The sequence below is a fragment of the Lactuca virosa genome, chromosome 8, assembly GCF_052849685.1.
Source record: "Lactuca virosa cultivar CGN04683 chromosome 8, Lactuca_virosa_CGN04683_v6, whole genome shotgun sequence".
Taxonomy (NCBI): domain Eukaryota; kingdom Viridiplantae; phylum Streptophyta; class Magnoliopsida; order Asterales; family Asteraceae; genus Lactuca; species Lactuca virosa.
This window is the reverse complement of record NC_136433.1, coordinates 253642862-253664508: the sequence shown is the minus strand read 5'-3', so window position 1 is coordinate 253664508 and position 21647 is coordinate 253642862. Positions and strand designations below refer to the sequence as shown.

The 21647-nt window shown below is 41.4% G+C and overlaps 1 protein-coding gene across 2 annotated transcripts; it reads right to left on the bottom strand.

Moving 5' to 3' along the window:
- Positions 1-443: 443 nt before the first annotated feature.
- Positions 444-5159, bottom strand: LOC145129734 (Sec23/Sec24 protein transport family protein). Of its 2 annotated transcripts, XM_079064512.1 has the most exons (6): positions 4982-5159; positions 3578-4123; positions 1254-3068; positions 1065-1181; positions 900-971; positions 444-787 (listed from the first exon to the last, which is right to left on the bottom strand). In XM_079064512.1, the coding sequence occupies exons 2-6, from the start codon at positions 4067-4069 to the stop codon at positions 650-652; spliced, it is 2634 nt and encodes an 877-aa protein (XP_078920638.1). In that variant the 5' UTR covers positions 4070-4123; positions 4982-5159; the 3' UTR covers positions 444-649. The 2 variants fall into 2 exon arrangements, with proteins under 2 accessions (XP_078920638.1, XP_078920639.1); XM_079064513.1 differs by lacking the exon at positions 4982-5159 and having other exon boundaries at positions 3583-3681.
- Between the last annotated feature and the right edge of the window lie 16488 nt (positions 5160-21647).

Genomic DNA, 21647 nt, shown 5'->3' with positions numbered 1-21647 from the left:
ATTTATTTTCATTTTTATTTGTAGTTAACTGGCAGTTGCTATTGAAATCATAGTTTTTATATGTACATAATTTTATCATATTATATAAAATAATTAGAATATATTATAACAAATTAGTATAACAATTATTAACTTATTTTTAATACCATACACATCAACATTTAATTATATTATTGTGTTTTCCGTAATATATTTGATATAGTTTAAATTAGCACTGGAATTGTATAAGTGCCGTTTGAGTTAGTACTTACATTGTGATATCTATTTATAACCATTATTACGTACTAATAAAGTGACGAGTCTTATTGGTTTACTTCCACGACATGTCTTCAATGAGCTATTTAAAGATATCAAATTTTGTTACACAATAATGTCTTTCCTTTTGTTGTTAATCAGAATAATAGTATAATACCAATCAAACATCATAAACCAAAAGGAACCCATGAAGAAAAAAAGCCATAATTTTTATCATCAAAAGTACCTTGTGTTTCTTTTTTACCCTATGTTCTTACTTATTTCCTCCACTTCTGCTGCATTTCAGCATATCGAAATCAAATGTAAACAAAAATAAAACAAATCCTCAACTGCTCTTAAAAGAAAAAACCAAAAACCAAAAAACAAAAGAGAAATTTCAATCAGAACCACCCGGTTAACTCGGTTCGGGTGCCAATACTTTGAGACTACGCATCCATTCACAAAAGCTCGGTTCATCAAAGTGAATAAAACTGCTTTTCAACTTTGTCCTTTGTTCTGTACTCAATGTCCTAAGCTGTGGAAACCTTGCTTCCTATTCACAAAAAAAACATTAAACTTTACTTTTAGAAGAATTAAAAAAGAAAGGTAAAATTTCAAAATACAATATCCAAATAACAAAAAAAAATAACAAAAACTCCACTTACTTGCTCATATGGAGGATCCTTGTGTGCAGGTATTAACCGAGATACAAAATACCTGGCTTGAGAGCTTCCCTCCTATTAAAAAAAACAATCACATAAAAAGTCAAAATCTCTTCTTTGTAACATAAAAAAAAAACATAAATACAAATTATCAGAATAAAATATTACTTTGAATGCAAGAATTCGAGGAGCTGGAAACCTCAATTCTGTCAACTCTTCAGCCAATGTTCTGCATGCTGCTAATGCTGCTGCACTTCTTCCTTCTTGAGCAGAAAGTTCAGCACCCTGAGTAATAAAAGATTAGAAGATTCTTTTATTTTTCACATTTTTAGATAAATGGATAGAAATGTGTCTTACCAACCAAATGAAGACATCTGTCCCATGATCAAGCACAACCGCAGCATCCGACTGCATGACAAGATCATGAGCTGGCAACTCCTCAAAAGTGCCACCTTCCCGATGCATAAGACACCTAGGCGCCACCATCCGAAGAGACAAATCAAAACACGCGTTCAAAAAAATATCCCGCAAAACCGACCTCTCATCCTCATGTCCCAAAATACTCCCCAAAAGTGGGCCCCGCCTAAGATGAAACAAAAGCTCGGGTAAATTACACAACTCTTTTGGAAACTGATAAAGCTTCGATTTCGGCATTTGAGCTCCAAATTTAGAAGTAATATCTTTAATCCTTTCATCAACCGTTTTCCTAACATCAACCGCATCATTAAAATTCTTCGCCCGCAAAAGACTTCTTTTCGCAATAAGAACCGCCGCCACCTCATCGTTGACACTATCGAGATACGCTTGGACGCTATCCACCGCTTGCAACCTCACCGTAATCACCCGCGTGATATCCGCTTGGTATAAATTCGAAAACAAAATCCCGAACTGTAAATACACGAAATCGCTCTTCAAATTCCCGCGTGTCTCCATCGAAACCGCGAAACACTGCGTCTCTTCAATGCTCAACATTTGAATCGCGACCGCATTGTCGTTCTTAAACGCTTCGTGGTTATCCGTAACCGCTTCTTCTCCCGGTCCGATAACTTGAGTGACCGCCACGTCATCCGAACACCGAATCTCCATCAACCCGTGGGACCCGCCCGCGCGAGTAGACGCGCGTTGCAAATTCACACCAAACGCTTCGCCGAAATCATCGTGAAGGACCAAAACGCCCCCGGAGGATTTCGCGAGCGGTTGTAGAATCGGGACTCGTACCGGACACGTCCCCGCACATAAAACATCGATAACTGTGTTCCGCTTGTGAGCCTCCCGGCCTAAATGCTCCATCCATTTCAACGCGGTTTTCTCCATGTGCGGATAATTCGGATGGGAAAACGAATGCGGGACTGACCCGGGACCGTATGTGTTCGGCCCGCCTGCGCATACTATCACCCGACTACTCCCCCCGGGCTTTTTTGTCATTTCGCCAGACGGACTCGGACCTTGGATAACCGCTAACGCGACTTCAATCGCAACCCCCATCGCGCGGTCTCTAGAACCTTCCGGAACATTCATCTTATACGGTCTTAAAGAGGAAAAAATCGAGTGCACGACGGGTAACGCATTGTGGATCGGGGAAAGATAAATCCCCGTTCCGTACACAAGTTGTTTCAACGCGTCTTGGCTCGGTGACACGTGTCCCGGTAACAAATCGGCGGACGCGATCGACGGTTCGGAGAGGTCGTAAACGGAGACCGTTCGACCGTAGGATACGATTCCGATTCTAGTGGTGGGGGAAAGGGAATCGATGAAAGCATGTAGGGAAGACTGCAGATGTTGGAGGTGGGGTTCGTCGAGGGAATCGTCGATTACGATGACGATAGGGGCGGAGACACGGGAATCGGAAACGGGAATGAAACCGGGGCGACGGTTTGTAGTTTGGATGAAATCAACCAATGGGAACGCGAGTTCCGGGAGGTTAAGGAGTTGGTCTTTGGTGGAGGCGATGTATTCGCCTTCACTTCCGTTTAGGTTTCTACAAATTATGCATTGCCATTGGCCGGATCCGAGTAAGATGTTGCAGTAGAGATTTGCGTAGGCCCCGCAATTTTGGCAACGGTGTGGGTCCCGTTGGATTATTTGAGGACCGTGGAGGACTTCTCGACCTGGGGACACGAGTGCCCCGAAACCTAGGCTGGGTACATTCATGAGTTTCTTTTGTTTTAGTACCTACATGTAGAAAATAGAAGGGGTAAATAAGTAAAATCATTATGGATAATAGCGATACATAAATGTGAGAAATAGCAATGTATTTTGATTTATTTGTGTATTGTAGCATCTTGCTTTCATTTCTTTCTATTACAACATTCTACTTTCAATTCTTTTTCTTATTGAGGCATTGCAGTTTGAAATATCTACCCAATTATAGCAATAAAATATTGCTATAATTGGTAGAGTTTTTGAAGTACAATGTTGTAATATGAAGAAATGAAAGTGGGATGTTATAATAAGTGATCAATGAAAGTATGTTGCTAATTCTTGCATTGAACCCCACCCAAAAAGGTGGGATAGGGACTCGTTCTAGCTCTCACATCTGTGTAAAAGACGTGAATACCCTTATACCAAAACCATGCAACCAGGAAAATGCGTTTTTAAATGTTCATATAAAATGTAATGCTTTTAAAAGAAGAAATGTACAAAAATTCAATCAAGAAAAAACACGGATATAACAGAGATACCTTACGTGCTGAAAGTAAAACATTTGGAGCATCAGAAAGAGCCGCCATGTCATCTCCATCAGTCGACACCTGGCGCTGATACTCATTATTCCCATCTGAAAAACCAGAAGGTGGTGGTGAAGCTGACAAAGATGACATGGAAGAGTATGCAACTGGCTGAGGAGTCGCCGGAGATGTTCGGAAAGGGACGGCGGCAGGTTGCACCGGCGAAGAAAACACCGGTGGTCCTGGCGGTGTGCTTAAATGTGGAGGAGGGCCGCCTGTTCTGATTCCATTTGCAGATAATTGTGAGGACTTAATGGAAGGGGAGGGGGAGAGTATCTGGTTTGGTGGTGGTTGTATGGTGGGTGGTGCAAAAATGGGACCCGGTGGTGGTGTGAAAGGTGGTGGGCTTATTTTGGGTTCGGGTCTCCGGGATGGTGGTGGCTCAGGGGTGGAGGGGGCGATTCCGACTGAGTATCCGGCGGGAAAGTTAGGCTGATGATCGGCCATTGCCGCTCATATGTGAGAACCTCTACACCTTAGATAATCAAGATTTCTTGAAACCTGTTTTGATAAAAGTATAAGTGGAATGAGTGTTGAATAAAGTAAGTGTTATGTAAGTATACTAAATTAATCATCTAAAGAGTCCAAATTTGAAGCATTGTCAGTAGTTGATTAGCAAATTGGAAACAAGATTTACACAGTAGCTACACAAATTTATAAATGGTGTTTTAAAGATATTTGAGAAAACAATAGCATACTTGGGAAATGGAAGGAGAAAAATATTGTATAAAAATTGAGACTAAAATGGTGAAAACCCTTCTTTCCATGACTTTATATGTTAAGTCATTCTTTCTGCATTAAGTCAAAAAGAAACACTCATATATAGCTTACTGGATTAAGTCACAAAAGGAAACAATAGCAGCTGTGAAGTGTGAACCATAAAATTAACATGAAAACTAAAATAGGCACAAGATAACCAATGATGTTTTCAGTTTCTAATGTCAATGACTAATCCAGGGAGAGAGTCCGATCCATATGAGAGTAGTAATGTATGCATAATTAGGGTAGAATTATAGTCAAACGGGGCATGTAACAGCTAATTCTCTGAAAATTCCGACGATCAAGAATGTGCAGGTGATAATCATCAAATCAATTAACGAATAATCAAGTAACAGATCTTCATTAGTTTATACTCATTTACTCAAAACCCTAAATAAAATTAGGATCTTCAAAGAAAGCCCCAGATCAAGCATTAAAATAGGCGCAAATTAGGGGGGAACGAACGAGATCAAAAGCACAAATCGATCCATCTGTTACGAGAAGCAAAACCCTTCTTGTCTTGTAAGTAAAGCGGAAATTGAAAAGAAATGATACCCTTAAAACGAATTCAAAGCTTGAGAATTGAAAAAAGAATCTTACTTGAAGATTCGAGGATGATGAATCGAAGAATTGTGGGCGGAAGGGTCGTTGAAAAGAAGAAACCTTCGGAGAATCAAGGGAAGCAAGAGGTTCTTGGAGTTCTTGAATTACGCCGATGATGAGAGAAATGAGGAAATCGGAGGGTAATTTGGTAAAACAGAAGCTCTGAGTTCATACAGACCCGATTTGAAATGTACAAAAGTTGGTCTGGACCAAAACAGAAATGGCACGGGCCTCAATTGGTTTTACAATTTTCAGAAACTCTCATTTTGGCTGTATTTTTATATTTTTAGTATTTATTTATTATTTAAGAGTTTTCCAAAAATTTGGCTTTGGTTTGTTTAAAAATCAAAATTGAATTAGTTTTTTTTTCTAAGAGTTTTTCAAATTTTGGTTTCAGTTTGGTTTCAAAATCAAAATTGAAGTGGTTTTTTATATGAAATAAAACTAAATATACAGAATTTCACAATTTAATTCGATCGGTTCTATTATTTGTTTATATTGGTTTGATTTTTCGATTATTTTATCTTTTCTAATAATAACTTTAAAAAATAAATAATACTTCCCAAAATACTTTTTAATATATATATATATATATATATATATATATATATATATAATTACTTTAATTTTATCATTTTTTTATTTTAGTTTTATCCTTTAATGTGGTTAAAGATAAATATATACAGTTTAATTTTTTAAAATGTTAACTTTTATTATTAATAAAATTTTAATGGTAATTATTCAACTTTCTATATAATATATAGTGAATATTTTGTATCTAGCTTATTCACGGAGTATCGATTTAAAATAAATAAATTAAATAATATTAATAGAGGTAAATAGCACAAAACTCACTAAGTTTACATCAAAATTCTAATATGATACTGTTTTTTTTGTCTCAAATTTGACACCGTGTTTTTTCAATTTGTTACAATTCTAACCGGTCAACCCGGTTGTCTGCTGACGTGGCATGATGGTGTGTCGGTTTTGATGACATGGGATGCTGACGTAACATATACTGACGTGTCAAATTTGAATTTTTTTTCCCATAAAAAACATTAATTTTTCACTTTTTTCAAATTTGACATTAAATTTTAATTTGTTTTCAGTTTTGACACTCCATTTTTTTGTTCCAAATCGAACATTATCATTTCTAATTTTATTCAATGTTGACTGTTTTCTATTTGAAACCATATAAATAGTTTTTTTTAACATTTTAAACCGTATAAATATATTTTTTCATTTAAAACCCACATTTTTGTATAAATATAATGTTTATTTACATTCAAACCATAATTCTATGTATAAATATGTTTTAGTTATATAAAAACCGTATTCTACTTTTTTATTAGTTCTTCATTTTAAGTATATACCTAATAGAATATTTAATTGTAAATAAAATATGTATAAAATCTACAACAAAAAAATAAATAAAATCAAATTTCATAAACAATAATTGATAAAATTTTGTTATTCATGTTCGAGGCTTATGGTTAGTTTGGTTCTCATGATATGGATTTATTATAACGTTCCAATCATGGATCCTTAGACATCAACTATTACAATATATGTTACACTTGTAGGATCTTGAACTACTAATGATGTGGCATATATGTTTGGGACTATATATAGGCACGTAAGCCCACACACCCACAAACACATCCTATCATTAAGGAATTTTTTAGAAACATTCTAAATTTATATATAAAATCAAGCGTAATTTTCATTTGAAAATGAAGAACTAATAAATAAGTAGAATATGGTTTTTATATAACTAATTCATAATTATACATAGCATTATGGTTAAAATGTGTAATAAAAAAAACAAACAAACAAAACTATGTATTTATACGGATATGTGGTTTTTAAATGATATATATATATATATATATATATATATATATATATATATATATATATTATACAGTTTAAAATGTAATTAAAAAATATTTATACGATTTCAAATGGAAAATGATCAATATTAAACAAAATTGAAAAAAAGTGATGTTTGATTTAGAACAAAAAAAATAAAGCGTCAAAATTATTAAAAAAATAATTTTTTTAAAACAAAATACTTAGTGTCAAAATTGAAAAAAGTGTAAATTTAGTGTCGTTTGTGGAAAAAAATCAATTTTGACACGTCATCATGTCACGTCAGCAGACAACCGGATTGACCGATCAAGTGGTAAAAATGGTAACAAATTGAAAAAAAAAACAGTGTTAAATTAGAATTTTTGTGTAAACTTAGTGACTTTTGTGTTATTTTCCCTATTAACAAACGAAAAAATATTGGTTTATCTTATAAGTTTACAATCAATGTTTTAAATGAAGAAACTCTCACAATAGTTTTTTCTACTTTGCATAGTTCATTTGATCCGGTAAGTTATTGAAAAACTCTTATGTATGGATAATCTACGTATATGCATGGTTGTTTTTATAATTTTTAGTGGATAGAAATAGATGTCGTGAATTATCAAAAATACAATAAACATCTAGTACGTTTGGAAATGGATCATTATTAGTGTTAACGATATGATCGTTAATACAACAAGTCAGTGACACTGTTAGTGAATATATACATAACGTACAATTCAAAAACTTAAATGTAACATTCATAAAATTCATGAAAAAGTTTAAACTTTGAATTAAACCCAAAAACCATCATTGTTTACAAATTGTTTTCAAAACAAGTTCAACATCAGAGAAATCCTAAAATCGTGAAACAAAACATGAAGAGGTGCACGATCACGCCTTCGCCTTCCCGCGATCCTCTGAGGTACCTGAAACATAATCCAAAACTGTAAGCCCAAAGCTTAGTAAGTACCCCCAAAATACTGATACATAACAAATAGCACAAATATAATAACAACATGCAATGGGTCCACAACTAACAGACTAGATTACCCCTGAGCCCACAACATAAGTCTGGCTTGCCCCCTGGGCCCACAACTTATGACTGGCTTGCTTCCCGACCTGATCAGTCATCGGACTGACTACCACTAAGCCCTCAGTACGAGTCTAGCATGCCCTTCCTGGCCCTCAACTCGTATCTGGAATGCTCATGAGCCCTTAGTATGAGTCTGACATGCCCTCCCTGACCCTCAGCTCATAACGAGTATGCTCCAGGGTTTGTTGGCTATAACACGGAGCAATACAACCTCAACCCAACCCACACAATATGTCGACATATAACATATAATATCATAAATAGATAAACAGACAGTATCACAGGTAGTCCTACAGATCTACCAGATTAGCATATCAAAACTAGCATGCATATCTATCCCATACTCAACATATCAACAGTATCAAGTTATCAAACCAATGGGTTGGCTCGGGTGCCTTCGACCCGAAAGTATAGTGAGGAAACTCACCTCACAAGCAGCACAGAACTGATAAGGCCCGACTTCGCATCTCAGCTCTCAACTCAAATGCTTACAACCACCAAGTGACAAATTCCATCAAAACTCAATAATACCAAAAAACCCCTTAAAAGTCAAACTTGGTCAAACTTGGTCAACTCAAAGTCAACTGGTCAAAATTCATAAACCCACTGAGTCAACCCAGCCGAGTCAACCCAAACCGAGTTAACTCGAAAATGGTTGAACTATACGAGTACGTGGGGCGTACTTCGGAGGTACGCTCAGTGAAACATCCCAAAAATATGGTCCAAAAATTTCGTTTTGATTTATTATAAAAACCATAAATACCATTTGTCATACCAAAAAAACATAAGTAATATATCTCAAATCATCATAATAAAATATTGTATCAAAATCATATGCCAAATATCAGAGTCTAAACATCCCAGGCTAAAAGTTGTGGTGTGTGCCATGTAGTCATCCCGAGCTCTTCGCCTTGCTAATGGAAGTACCTGAAACCAAAACTAAAAATTATAAGCACGAAACTTAGTGAGTCTCCCCAAACTACCACATACCATACATATAATCACATAATAACATACATTGGGCCTTTCCCGCTACATCGGGCCCCGCCCGACATCGGACCGAAGTCTGGTATACATATAACATAGCAACAGGCATATAACACATAAACATATAACATAAACATATAAACATTCATCGGGCTTGCCCCGACATCGGACCGAAGTCTGGAACACATAACACATAACATATAAGCTAGACCATCCTCGGGCTTGCCCCGATATTGGACCGAAGTTCGGAACACATAAACAAACACATGCAAGAATCACGAAGACATCAATCATAAAAACATTCCTCGGGCTTGCCCCGACATCGGACCGAAGTCCAGAAACATATAACTACATCTTGGTGCCTTAGACCCGTTCCTACTGGAAGAGGACTCGCCTCTCAAGCTGGCTGCTGAAAACTCGTGTGAGGGAATCTCTGATGGCTGCTCCAACGACTCCCCGACTATCATTATCACAATAAACACTTAGTCAAAAACTGAGAATCCTTCTAACGGTAAAATGACCATTTTACCCCCTGACCTAATTTGGACCATGACCTAGGCCCAATTCCTTCTAATCTTTCCAAACCCACTAATGGCCCACTAAAGGCCCACTAATGACCCAGTTTTCTAAATTGGGCCTAACTCCTCAAATGGGCCTTCCCTTAAGCCCAAAACATGTCCTTGGTCCATTATCTGACTTCTAATGGCCCATTTTGGCCCAACATCTGCTAAGCCCAAAGATTGGCCCAACCCGAGGCCCAAATGTCGCAAAGCCCAAAATCTGAAAGTACGCTGAGCGTACTCCTCTATACGTTATGCGTACAGCTTGCATGGCTTGTACGCTGCGCGTACTGGCGTGTACACCCAACGTACTACTCTGTTAAGCCATTTTCTTCAAAACTGCTTAATCCCTTAAGACACTAAGTCCAAATTACAGATTTGAGTCCAATAGCCCGTCTTAACCCATAAAGTCGATTACTTGGTGGCTTGCAACCCACCAAGTGAGACCAAACTTGGAAAATAGCCACTAACTTCCAAGGAATGACTCCAAACTCATGCATGGTTATAAAAGGACCTTAAAGATCGAGACTTTACTGCTTATGGGACATGAATATCACTGAGAGTGGCACCTCTTGGCCTAGAAACGAACTTGAGTCATAAAGCTCCATTCTTGGAACTAAAAAGACCCCAAAACTATTGGATTATTGTTTAAGCCCATAACTATAATTGGTATATACTTGACCCGGCCCGGCATGGTCCATTTGGGTTGCATGGCATCGGGACATTTGGATAGACCTTTTGTGAGAAGAGGATATTTGTGACATATTAATATATTATAAGTTCTAATATATTAATATGAAATCATATTATTTAATTAGTATTGATCAAGAATTAATTTAGTGATCAAAAAGAGACTAATTAAATATATGGGGATTGATTGTGTAAATCATTCATTCTTATATATGTGGGCTTATGATCCATGATTCCTAATGTTGAGTTTAACCCATGTGTTGACCCATGGATACTCCATGGAGGTTAAAACACATGGAGCATAAGGAATGGGTAAAGTCATGGGTTACATGGTGTAACCCTAATGTGCACACTATAATGTTATATAAAGACCCCATTGGTTGGTGAAATTGGCACTAGTGCATACACAAGAGGGCAAGCCGATTTCTATGAGTCAAGTATCCTCTCTCATGGTTATTCCAAGATGTTCATGATGTTATGTGAACCATTTGAGGTGTCACACTTGAGGCACTAGGCTCTTAAGCTTCATTGAATCAAGCTACAACAAAGAGGTATGTATTCTATCTAGTTTGGTTATCCTATTACATATGATTGTATGCTAGTTAGGGTAATACCTTGGAAAATTGATATTTGCATGTATAATAGAGAAAACATAGATCCAATGTATTTAGGGTTGCATGTACACCTTAGGAGTGTTAGAATGCTCATAACCCAACAGTGGTATCAGAGCCATGGGTTGTTTTCAATTATACTTGATGCAAACTGCTTAAAAATCGGTTTTCTTGTTGTCTGGGCAGTGGACTCGCCGAGTCCATAGAGTGACTCGACGAGTCCAAGTGTAAACTCATCCAACTCGCTGAGTTTGTTCATGCACTCGACGAGTTGGACCCCCTGACAGCATATTTTTTGAGTTTTTTGGCTGGAATTGGACTAGGAACATTAACCTAAGCTGTTTTTGAACTTGTAAACCTGTTTTGATGTGGTAATGTTCATGCTAATCCAATTTCAAAGATAATTGTCATAATTTCAAGATTTGTATTAGTTTTATGTTCATGCTAATTTCTTGAAGATTGATGATTTGAATTATCATGTTCTTATGAGTTAGCTTAGATTAATAGAAAAGTTATGAGATAATGTGTTTTCAATCCATATTGATCTAAAAGTTATTCATAAAATGTGTTTTTGTAACTTGTCCTCAAGTTATATGAAAAGTCACATTTATGATTTTTTAAACACTCATAAGATTTCCATAAGTTATGAAAGTAAAGAGTCTCATTTTTAAATGCTTTAAAGTCTTCCATAACTTGTCCTCAAGTTATGGAACTTGAAGAGTTTTTCCATTAAAAACTACTTTAAACACATAAGTTATGGAATTGAAAAGTTTTATAGTGTTCAAAACTTGCCCTCAAGTTTTGGAATTTGTAAAGTTTTCCCATGAATACTTTAATTCCAAGTTAAGCCCTTAGAGTTTTAAAAGTAAAAATTCAACCCTTATACTATTTTTATAATTTTAATTATATAGATATGTATAAGATAAAGTCAATCTTACCGTTAGTAGGCCTCATTCACGAAGCCAGACTATAAGGGGGGTATAAGGTTACAGCCTATAAAATGGCATTTTAATGGGTGTCCACTCTCACCCACCGTTTCCTTGACTGGAGGAGGGTCGTTAGCCGAACGGGTAAGATGAAGACTATAATTCTCCCTTCATTAAAAGTATAATGATAAATACTAAGTAACTAAACACTTATAAATTCCCAATCTTAGTTACTTCGGAAAATGTGAAATGGTTCTAACCCATGAAATTACACTTTGCACATTTGTTAAGTCGTTAGTGGAGCGTGTGTGGTTAACCGACACACTAACATGGGACTGACAATGTGTGGCGAAGGGTAACTTAAGTTTATCATAGATTGGTGGAGTGTGTGTGGTTAACCGACACATCAATTAGGTGATAAAGTTGAGGGTACCAAGTCAATTTGCATGGTTATTCACACCTTGTTTGTGATCCTCGGCATCCCAGTCACAAACTTGAGAGGGCACAATCGAGATTCAAACATGCCATTGAAAGTCCAATGTATCTCAAAAGATCTAGGAGTTTCAAATCCAAAACTTAATTATATTTCGTTTTCATGGTGGAAATTGGTAAATCGTCATTTACCTACCTTCAAATATTTTATAACTTGGATTACGACATCCCTCTTCCAGTTATAAATAGGTTGTTGGGTCCTAGCCTTAATATTTCATATTGGGTGTTATGTTAAGGACTTTAAATCAACTAAACTTGAATTTCTCCCTCATAAATGTCTATTTCAGACAACTATGGTCTTCCCAAATCTTTAGGAACAAGCCTTCCTAATGAAGATGATATCCCACATGGCAATCAAGGTGAAAGATTAATCCCTTTGTTGTGCATTAATGGGATTGGAAATCATGCTTCACTTCCTCCACCTCCTCTAATAATTCTCCCTATCCCTCAAGTTTCAAGACTTGAAAAGTTCTAAGTCACTCAATCCATATTGGCAAGCAAAGACTACATGTGCTTACATCTTGGAGGTTAAGTCACATATTGGCAAGCCGGGAGAGTCGGGTGTCGAAGTCTCGAGGTAGTTGGCTGTTGACTTGGTTCTTCAGTCACTCCCTGATGACAGATCACGACATGACCCTTAGTGATCTTACCTATTTGCTTGATGCTGCTAAATCAGCAATGATTTGGAGCATTGGTAAAGCAAATTATATTGGAAGATCTACTTCCCAAAACGTCCATGGACATTGACAATGGTAACATTAGAAGTTCAGAGAAGCTTTCTCTTCCCAATAGAAAGGGATTGGTCATGGTCAATTCATTTAACCAATGGTAAAGAGAAAGGCTAAGTCTGAGACAATCAAGTGTACTATTTCCAAAAGGTCCATATGTTTCTTTTGCCAAAATAAGGGGCAGTGGTTGCGAAGCTGCCGAATTTACTTGAAAGTTCATAAGGATGGTAAAAGTCAAAAAGGTTTGACTTTGCTTCAGGTTAAAGTCCATTATATAACTCTATGAAATCTCTTTTCGAGATTCTTAATATATGATGTAATGTAATTACATTTTGATGTTTTGAAGAATCAAAGGAAACCTAAAGAAAGAGTATGTTGATTCTGATCGCGAAAATGGATTTCGATCGCAAGGTTCGGTGATCAAAATTTTGAGCTGCTACTTAAGAGTTATTATATATTGCTTAGGAATAGATAACAATATGTTTTTCATATGTATTTGCATTGTAAGGATAAGATTTTTCTGTAAGTTTTAAAATAAAAGAAAAGGTTTTGTGTAACATCCCGAAATTCAGGTAAAGCTATTTAACCCTTCCATTTTGTCAAGTTGTCAAGATTGGTCCCTTGAGAGAGTTCTTGTAGCAAATGAGTACGCTGGGCGTACTAGGGAGTACGTTGCGCGTACTCATGCGCTTAATTTGGATGCGGACTCGCCTAGGTACGCTGGGCGTACCCAGGGTTACGCTGGGCGTAACGGGTCCAGATGCAAACCCTAAATGTTAGGCTTGTGCACTATTTAAAGGATGTTAAGGCTCATTTCTCAGCCTCCATATCAGAGAGTGAAACCCTAAGAGAGAGCCTTCCATCGTTCTTAGCTTGAGTGTGTGTATTTTGGAGCTAAAAGTGTCTTGGTGTGTTAGTGAAGAAGAAGGATAAGAGCTTGTGGAGGCTAGGGCTTGAAGTGCAAGTTTGGATCTGAGATCTTCAGAGAAAGGAGCTTCATCTAGAGGTATAAAGTTCAAAACCTTCCTCTTTATTTGGTTTAATGTTGCATGGACCATTTCTAGGGTTCAAAGTCCCAAAGGTGGAGACTTTATGAGTGTAATGTACTCTATGGACCTAGATCTGTCCCATTTCAGTGATATTTGTGTTATAGATCCATAAAAATTCCATCTTGGTCGTTGTTATGAGGTCATGCTTGAATTATGAGCTTTCTAGAGTTGGGAAATGGAATGTTATGGGTGTTAGTGACTTGTCCAGCCATGCACAGGCTTAAAGTCACCAACTTTATGGATTAAGAGGTTTAGAAATGGTCAGATCTAGAAGTTGGGCGTGGGACTTAACTGTTTAAGACCTCAAGAGCTTAGAGTCTGAAACTGGGAGTTACGCGGGGCGTAATCCCAGTACGCGTGACGTAAGGGGTCGCGCACCCCTTTTCTGTGAGGTCGCCGGGTACGCCCAGCGTACAGGTTCGGTACTAAGAGAGGGGTAAAATGGTCTTTTACCCTTCTGAGAGTACTAAGAGAGGGAACAGTCTAGCCTTGAGAGTTGTATTGATTAGAGTGCTTATTCCATGTGATTAGGCGGAGGCTAGAGCAGATTTTACCGAGTTCGAGATTACTGAGTTACCCGAGGTGAGTCTTCTCACTATACTGTACCTGGAAGGGTACTTATGTGTAACCGGAAGGTCTTGTATGCTATGAGATGTATGTGCTATATACGGTTATGTGATATGTATGTGCTATGTATGTTATGTATGGTATGGACCGGAAGGTCAAGATGATATGGACCGGAAGGTCAAGAGGTTACGGACCGGAAGGTCGATACGGGTAGGACCGGAAGGTCTACCGGGATTTGGGACGGAAGTCCCTGAGACACATGGATCGGAAGATCCTACAGAGTTATGGCCTGGAAAGGCGTATGTGTGGTATGTGGTATTTTGGGGAACTCACTAAGCATTTATGCTTACAGTTGTTGTGTTATGTGTTTCAGGTACTAGCGAGGATCGCGGGAAGGCGCCGGCATGATCCGTACACACTTATGGAGTTTATGTTATTGAGATTCTGGGGACATGCTTTGTTATGACACAGTGATACATTATGTTTTGTGATTTTTCATGTGATTGAAAGTATGATTTAAAAATAAAAAATTGTTTTGAAAAATTACGTCGTTACAAGTTGGTATCAGAGCCTTGGTTTGAGGGATTCGGGTGCATCTTCGGATGAACCTGAAATCAAACTGAGGAATTGAGAAAGTTTTTCATAAAATAAACAATTTTTCTAAAAGAGCAAAAGATTTTGAGAAAGGCAGAAGGAAGCAGTGTGTACGATCAGCCAGCGCCCGAACGGTGATTTCCCAAAATACCCTTACATTATGTGTTATGAGATATGTTATGATATGATATGCATGCTAGAGTTGGCTAGGTATTCATATTAGGACTAGAGTGGCCTGATTTTGTGATGCCTTAGCCTAGGAAGGATTTTGCTGCTATGTGATGCTTGAGAGCGAGTAGGTAGCAGTGAGGAGCTGATGAGAGGTCTACCGAAGGGTAGCCTATGCCAGCGAGATATAGAGTACTCGTGATCTGGGATCCAAGGAGGAGGACTTAGGGTGAATACTGATGCGGTGTGGACGGTAGTATAGGGCCCGTACTATTGAAGACACCAGAGCAGTGCGCACTCTAAGTAAGAATCCTTTGGGTACTAGAGAACAAGTAGGGTTGAGTTATCGAGTGCGAGTACGCTCGAGCGAGTCTCTGATATTATTATGTTGTATTTCAGAGGCAGTATGGTTGGGACACGCCACAGACCTGAGCCGAGCGGCGTGAGTGACGAGGAGCTTCGTCAGATGATCCACGATGAGGTGGCGGCGGCGATTCGGGCCGAGATTCCGGAGATGTTTGGGTCTATCAAGACCACATTGATTGAGACTTTTGATGAGCGGTACGCAGCAGTGACTGAGGCTGCGGCTGCTGCGGCTACTGCAGCAGTGGCTGCTGCCAGACCTCAGGGAGGTGACTCGTTGTTGCTTCGGGAGTTCAGCAACACGAAGCCACCAGAGTTTGACGGGACGCAGGATCCGATCGCTGCGATGAGATGGATTTCTGATATCGAGGGATGCTTCTACACGTGTTCATGTCCGGAGCATCTGAGGGTACGGTTCGCGTTGAACCAGATTCGCTTGGGAGCGAAGGATTGGTGGAAGTTCGTGACGGCGAGCTTCACTCTTGTAGAGATTTCAGCGGTGACCTGGGAGAGGTTCACCACCATGTTCAAAGATGAGTATGTTCCCCCTGTGGAGAGGGAACGGTTGGTTCAGGAGTTCTTGACCCTTAAGCAGGGTACTGATTCGGTTACTGTGGTTACTAGGAAGTTTCACGAGAGGGCGATGTTCTGCCCTGAGCAGGAACGCATGAGCCGGTATTTGGGCGTTTTGAGGAGGGATATACGGGAGTTCGTGTCGAACTCGACTTACCGGACATTTGCTGAGCTTCAGGAAAATACCCGGAAGAGGGAGATTGAGTTGGAGACTCAAGCCAGGGAGGAGGCCGAGTCTCAGAGGATGGATCGGCGGCCGGCACAGTCTCAGCCGGCAGCCAAGCGGACAAAGTCCGCTGATACGAGATCTGGAGGCCAGAAGGGCCGCACTTGTGTGAAGTGCGGCAAGGGACATGATGGGGTCTGTCGATCGGGTGCTTGCTACAAATGTGGCAAGGAGGGGCATATCGCCAAGGATTGCCCCAAGGGGTTCATGGTTTGCTTTCATTGCAACCAGACTGGCCATCGGAAGGCCGAATGCCCGCAGCTACATCAGGGATCAGCACAAGGATCTGCACCTGCTGCTAGGGCTACCGAGATTCGGCAAGCGAAGGCCGAGGCACTGAAGGCTCATGGGAGAGCTTTCCAGTTGACAGCAGAGGAGGTCCGCGCAACGCCCGATGTTGTGGCTGGTACGTATTCTTTATTTATTTATGCTGAGATGAGATATTGTGCTTATATTATGATATGCGTAGGTACTTTTCTTGTGAGTTATGTACCTGCCTTAGTGTTATTTGACTCGGGTGCGAGTCGATCATTTGTGTCGATAGCGTTTAGTCGACACATCAGTAGCCGACGAGAGGCGTTGAGACGACCTTTACGAGTTTCCATAGCTGACGAGCGAGCGGTGTATGCTACGGATGTGGTTCGAGGATGTGTACTCGAGATCTTCGGTGTTGAGTTCCCGATAGATCTGGTCCCGATAGCGATGGGGGACGTATGTGTCATAGTGGGCATGGATTGGTTGAGCCGATTTGGGGCTGTCATAGACTGCGAGCGACAGTTGGTGACGATACGAGACCCCAGTGGGGGAGTACTTACGGTGTACGACGAGGGTACCCGATGTGGGTCGGCGTTTTGTTCAGCCGCCAGAGCGAGACAGAGTTTGCAGCAGGGCTGCAGCGGGTTTGTAGCCTATGTGATGGACACACGAGAGGCCGCTGGGAGGCCAAGTTCGATGGATGACATTCCGATAGTGCGTGAGTTCCCGGATGTTTTTCCCAAGGAGTTGTCGGGTGTGCCTCCCGAGAGGCAGGTAGAGTTTCGCATTGATTTGGTTCCGGGGGCAGCGCCTATCGCCAAGGCGCCTTATCGCCTTGCGCCGCCAGAGATGCAGGAGTTATCCTCGCAGCTTCAAGAGCTGCTGGGAAAGGGGTTTATTCGACCGAGTAGCTCGCCATGGGGAGCGCCGATCCTTTTTGTCAAGAAAAAGGATGGTTCACACCGGATGTGTATTGATTATCGGGAGTTGAACAAGTTGACGGTCAAGAACCGTTACCCATTACCGAGGATCGACGATTTGTTCGATCAGTTGCAGGGAGCGTCTTGGTTCTCCAAGATTGATCTGATGTCTGGATATCATCAGATGAGAGTGCGTGATGAGGATATCCAGAAGATGGCGTTCAGGACTCGTTATGGGCATTACGAGTTCGTGGTGATGCCTTTCGGGCTCACCAATGCACCGACAGCGTTCATGGATCTCATGAACAGGGTGTGTAGACCGATGTTGGATCGTTCGGTGATCGTGTTCATCGACGATATACTGGTGTATTCGAGATCTAGAGAGCAGCACGAGGAGCATCTGAGAGAGATTCTCGGTGTATTGAGGGCGGAGAGGCTTTATGCCAAATTCTCCAAGTGCGAGTTCTGGTTACGGGAGGTCCAGTTCTTAGGGCATCTCGTCCACCAGGATGGGTTTTTGGTCGATCCAGCCAAGATTGAGGCGGTTATGAGTTGGGAGGTGCCGAGATCTCCCACCGAGATCAGGAGTTTTCTGGGATTGGCCGGCTACTATCGGAGATTTATCAGAGATTTCTCCAAGATTGTCGTGCCTCTCACCAGGTTGACCCGGAAGGGTGTTGCTTTTTCATGGGGTTCGGAGCAACAGACCTCGTTTGAGACACTTCGCCAGAAGTTATGCGAAGCCCCTGTGTTAGCCCTCCCGGAAGGGATGGAGGATTTTGTGGTGTATTGTGACGCATCGATATCGGGGTTGGGTGCGGTGCTTATGCAGAGAGGGCATGTGATAGCGTATGCATCGAGGCAGCTGAAGCCTCATGAGACGAGGTATCCCACCCACGATCTGGAGTTGGGGGCAGTGGTGTTCGCCCTCAAGATCTGGCGTTACTATTTGTACGGGGTTCGGTGTACCATATACACGGACCATAAGAGTTTGAAGTATCTGATGGATCAGCCCAACCTAAATATGCGCCAGAGGAGATGGTTGGATGTGGTAAAGGATTACGATTGTGAGATCCTGTACCACCCGGGCAAAGCTAATGTTATAGCTGATGCGCTGAGCCGTAGGGCGGAGAGTGCCCCGATTCGAGGCACTTGTATGAGATTGACAGTGATGACCCCGGTGTTGGACACCATTCGGGAGGCCCAGGCAGAGGCCGTGATACAGGAGAACCGCAAGAGAGAGCGGGTGATCGGGCAGGTGTCCGAGTTCGTTACCGATAGTCGAGGACTGATGACCTTTCAGGGTCGGATTTGGGTGCCGCATGTAGGCGGGGCACGTACCATTCTGATGGAGGAGGTGCATAGATCGAGGTTCTCGATCCATCCCGGGGCCACGAAGATGTTTTTGGACCTAAAGAAAGATTATTGGTGGCCCTGTATGAAGAGGGATGTCGCGTGGTTTGTCGAGAAGTGCTTGACCTGTCGCAAGGTTAAGGCCGAGCACCAGCGTCTGCATGGCAAGTTGCAGCCGCTTGAGGTTCCCCAGTGGAAGTGGGAACAGATTTCCATGGATTTCATCACCAAATTGCCGAGGACCACGAGGGGTGTCGATGCAATTTGGGTGATCGTCGACCGGCTGACGAAGAGCGCGTATTTTCTTGCTATCAGTGAGAGCTTTTCTGCTGAGAGGTTGGCAGAGTTGTATGTGAGGGAGGTGGTATCGCGTCATGGAGTACCGATCTCGATTGTGTCAGATCGAGATGTACGTTTCACTTCCAGGTTTTGGAAGAAGTTCCACGAGGAGTTGGGCACGAGATTGCACTTCAGTACCGCTTACCACCCCCAGACGGACGGACAGAGTGAGCGGACGATTCAGACGCTCGAGGACATGCTTCGAGCATGTGTGTTGAACTTCGGAGGAAGTTGGGACACGTACTTGCCGTTGGCTGAGTTTTCCTACAACAACAGCCACCATTCTAGTATTGGTATGCCTCCCTTCGAGTTGTTATATGGGAGGAGGTGTCAGACTCCCATTTGCTGGGGAGAGGTAGGACAGCGTGTGATGGGTAGCACTGAGATAGTGCTACAGACGACAGAGCAGATACAACAGGTTAGACAGAGGTTACTGACGGCTCAGAGTCGTCAGAAGAGTTAAGCGGATCAGCGACGATCCGAGCTGGAGTTCCAGGTGGGGGACTTCGTACTCCTGAAAGTGTCCCCTTGGAAAGGAGTGATCCGATTCAGGAAGCGGGGCAAGCTGGGGCCCCGGTACATCGGTCCGTTCAGGGTGACCGTGAGGGTGGGCAAGGTAGCATATCGGTTGGAGCTACCTACGGAGTTGATTCAGATTCATGATACCTTCCACGTGTCTCAGTTGAGGAAGTGTATAGCCGACGAGTCGGTGGTGGTACCTCTGGAGGATATTCAGGTGAATGCGAGCCTGAATTATGCTGAGAGACCAATCGCGATCCCGGATCGAAAGATCAAGGTTCTGAGGAACAAGGAGGTGCCTTTGGTTCAGGTCCAGTGGCAGCATCAGAGGGGGTCCGAGCTGACTTGGGAGACGGAGTCAGAGATGCGGGAACAGCATCCGGAGTTGTTTTCGGCATGAGACTTCGAGGGCGAAGTCTGGTTCTAGTGGGGGAGAATTGTAACATCCTGAAATTCAGGTAAAGCTATTTAATCCTTCCATTTTGTCAAGTTGTCAAGATTGGTCCCTTGAGAGAGTTCTTGTAGCAAATGAGTACGTTGCGCGTACTGGGGAGTACGCTGCGCGTACTCATGCGCTTAATTTGGACGCGGACTCGCCTGGGTACGCTGGGCGTAACGGGTCCAGATGCAAACCCTAAATGTTTGGCTTGTGCACTATTTAAAGGATGCTAAGGCTCATTTCTCAGCCTCCATATCAGAGAGTGAAACCCTAAGAGAGAGCCTTCCATCGTCCTTAGCTTGAGTGTGTGTATTTTGGAGCTAAAAGTGTCTTGGTGTGTTAGTGAAGAAGAAGGAGAAGAGCTTGTGGAGGCTAGGGCTTGAAGTGCAAGTTTGGATCTGAGATCTTCAGAGAAAGGAGCTTCATCTAGAGGTATAAAGTTCAAGACTTTCCTCTTTATTTGGTTTAATGTTGCATGGACCATTTCTAGGGTTAAAAGTCCCAAAGGTGGAGACTTTATGAGTGTAATGTACTCCATGGACCTAGATCTGTCCCATTTCAGTGATATTTGTGTTATTGATCCATAAAAATTCCATCTTGGTCGTTGTTATGAGGTCATGCTTGAATTATGAGCTTTCTAGAGTTGGGAAATGGAATGTTATGGGTGTTAGTGACTTGTCCAGCCATGCACAGGCTTAAAGTCACCAACTTTATGGATTAAGAGGTTTAGAAATTGTCAGATCTAGAAGTTGGGCGTGGGACTTAACTGTTTAAGACCTCAAGAGCTTAGAGTCTGAAACTGGGAGTTACGCGGGGCGTAATCCCAGTACGCGCGGCATAATCCCAGTACGCGCGGCGTAAGGGGTCGCACACCCCGTTTCTGTGAGGTCGTTGGGTACGCCCAGCGTACAGGTTCGGTACGCGCAGCGTAACCCGGAGAGTTGACTTTTGTTGACTTTTAGGGTTTGGTCAACATTTGGGTCTTTGAGCCATGAGAGGGGTAAAATGGTCTTTTACCCTTCTGAGAGTGCTAAGAGTGGGAACAGTCTAGCCTTGAGAGTTGTATTGATTATAGTGCTTATTCCATGTGATTAGGCGGAGGCTAGAGCAGATTTTTACCGAGTTCGAGATTACCGAGTTACCCGAGGTGAGTCTTCTCACTATACTGTACCTGGAAGGGTACTTATATGTGACCGGAAGGTCTTGTATGCTATGAGATGTATGTGCTATATGCGGTTATGTGATATGCATGTGTTATGTATGTTATGTATGGTATGGACCGGAAGGTCAAGATGATATGGACCGGAAGGTCAAGAGGTTACGGACCGGAAGGTCGATACGGGTAGGACCAGAAGGT

Bases quoted from the DNA above. Each gene is read 5' to 3' on its own strand.
- LOC145129734 (XM_079064512.1), bottom strand. From the start codon at position 4,069: ATGGCCGATCATCAGCCTAACTTTCCCGCCGGATACTCAGTCGGAATC. The intron at 1,182-1,253 runs GTAAGACACATT...TTTATTACTCAG, and splicing joins CAGATGTCTTCATTTGGTTG to GGTGCTGAACTTTCTGCTCA. The intron at 972-1,064 runs GTAATATTTTAT...TTTTTTTAATAG, and splicing joins CTCGAATTCTTGCATTCAAA to GAGGGAAGCTCTCAAGCCAG.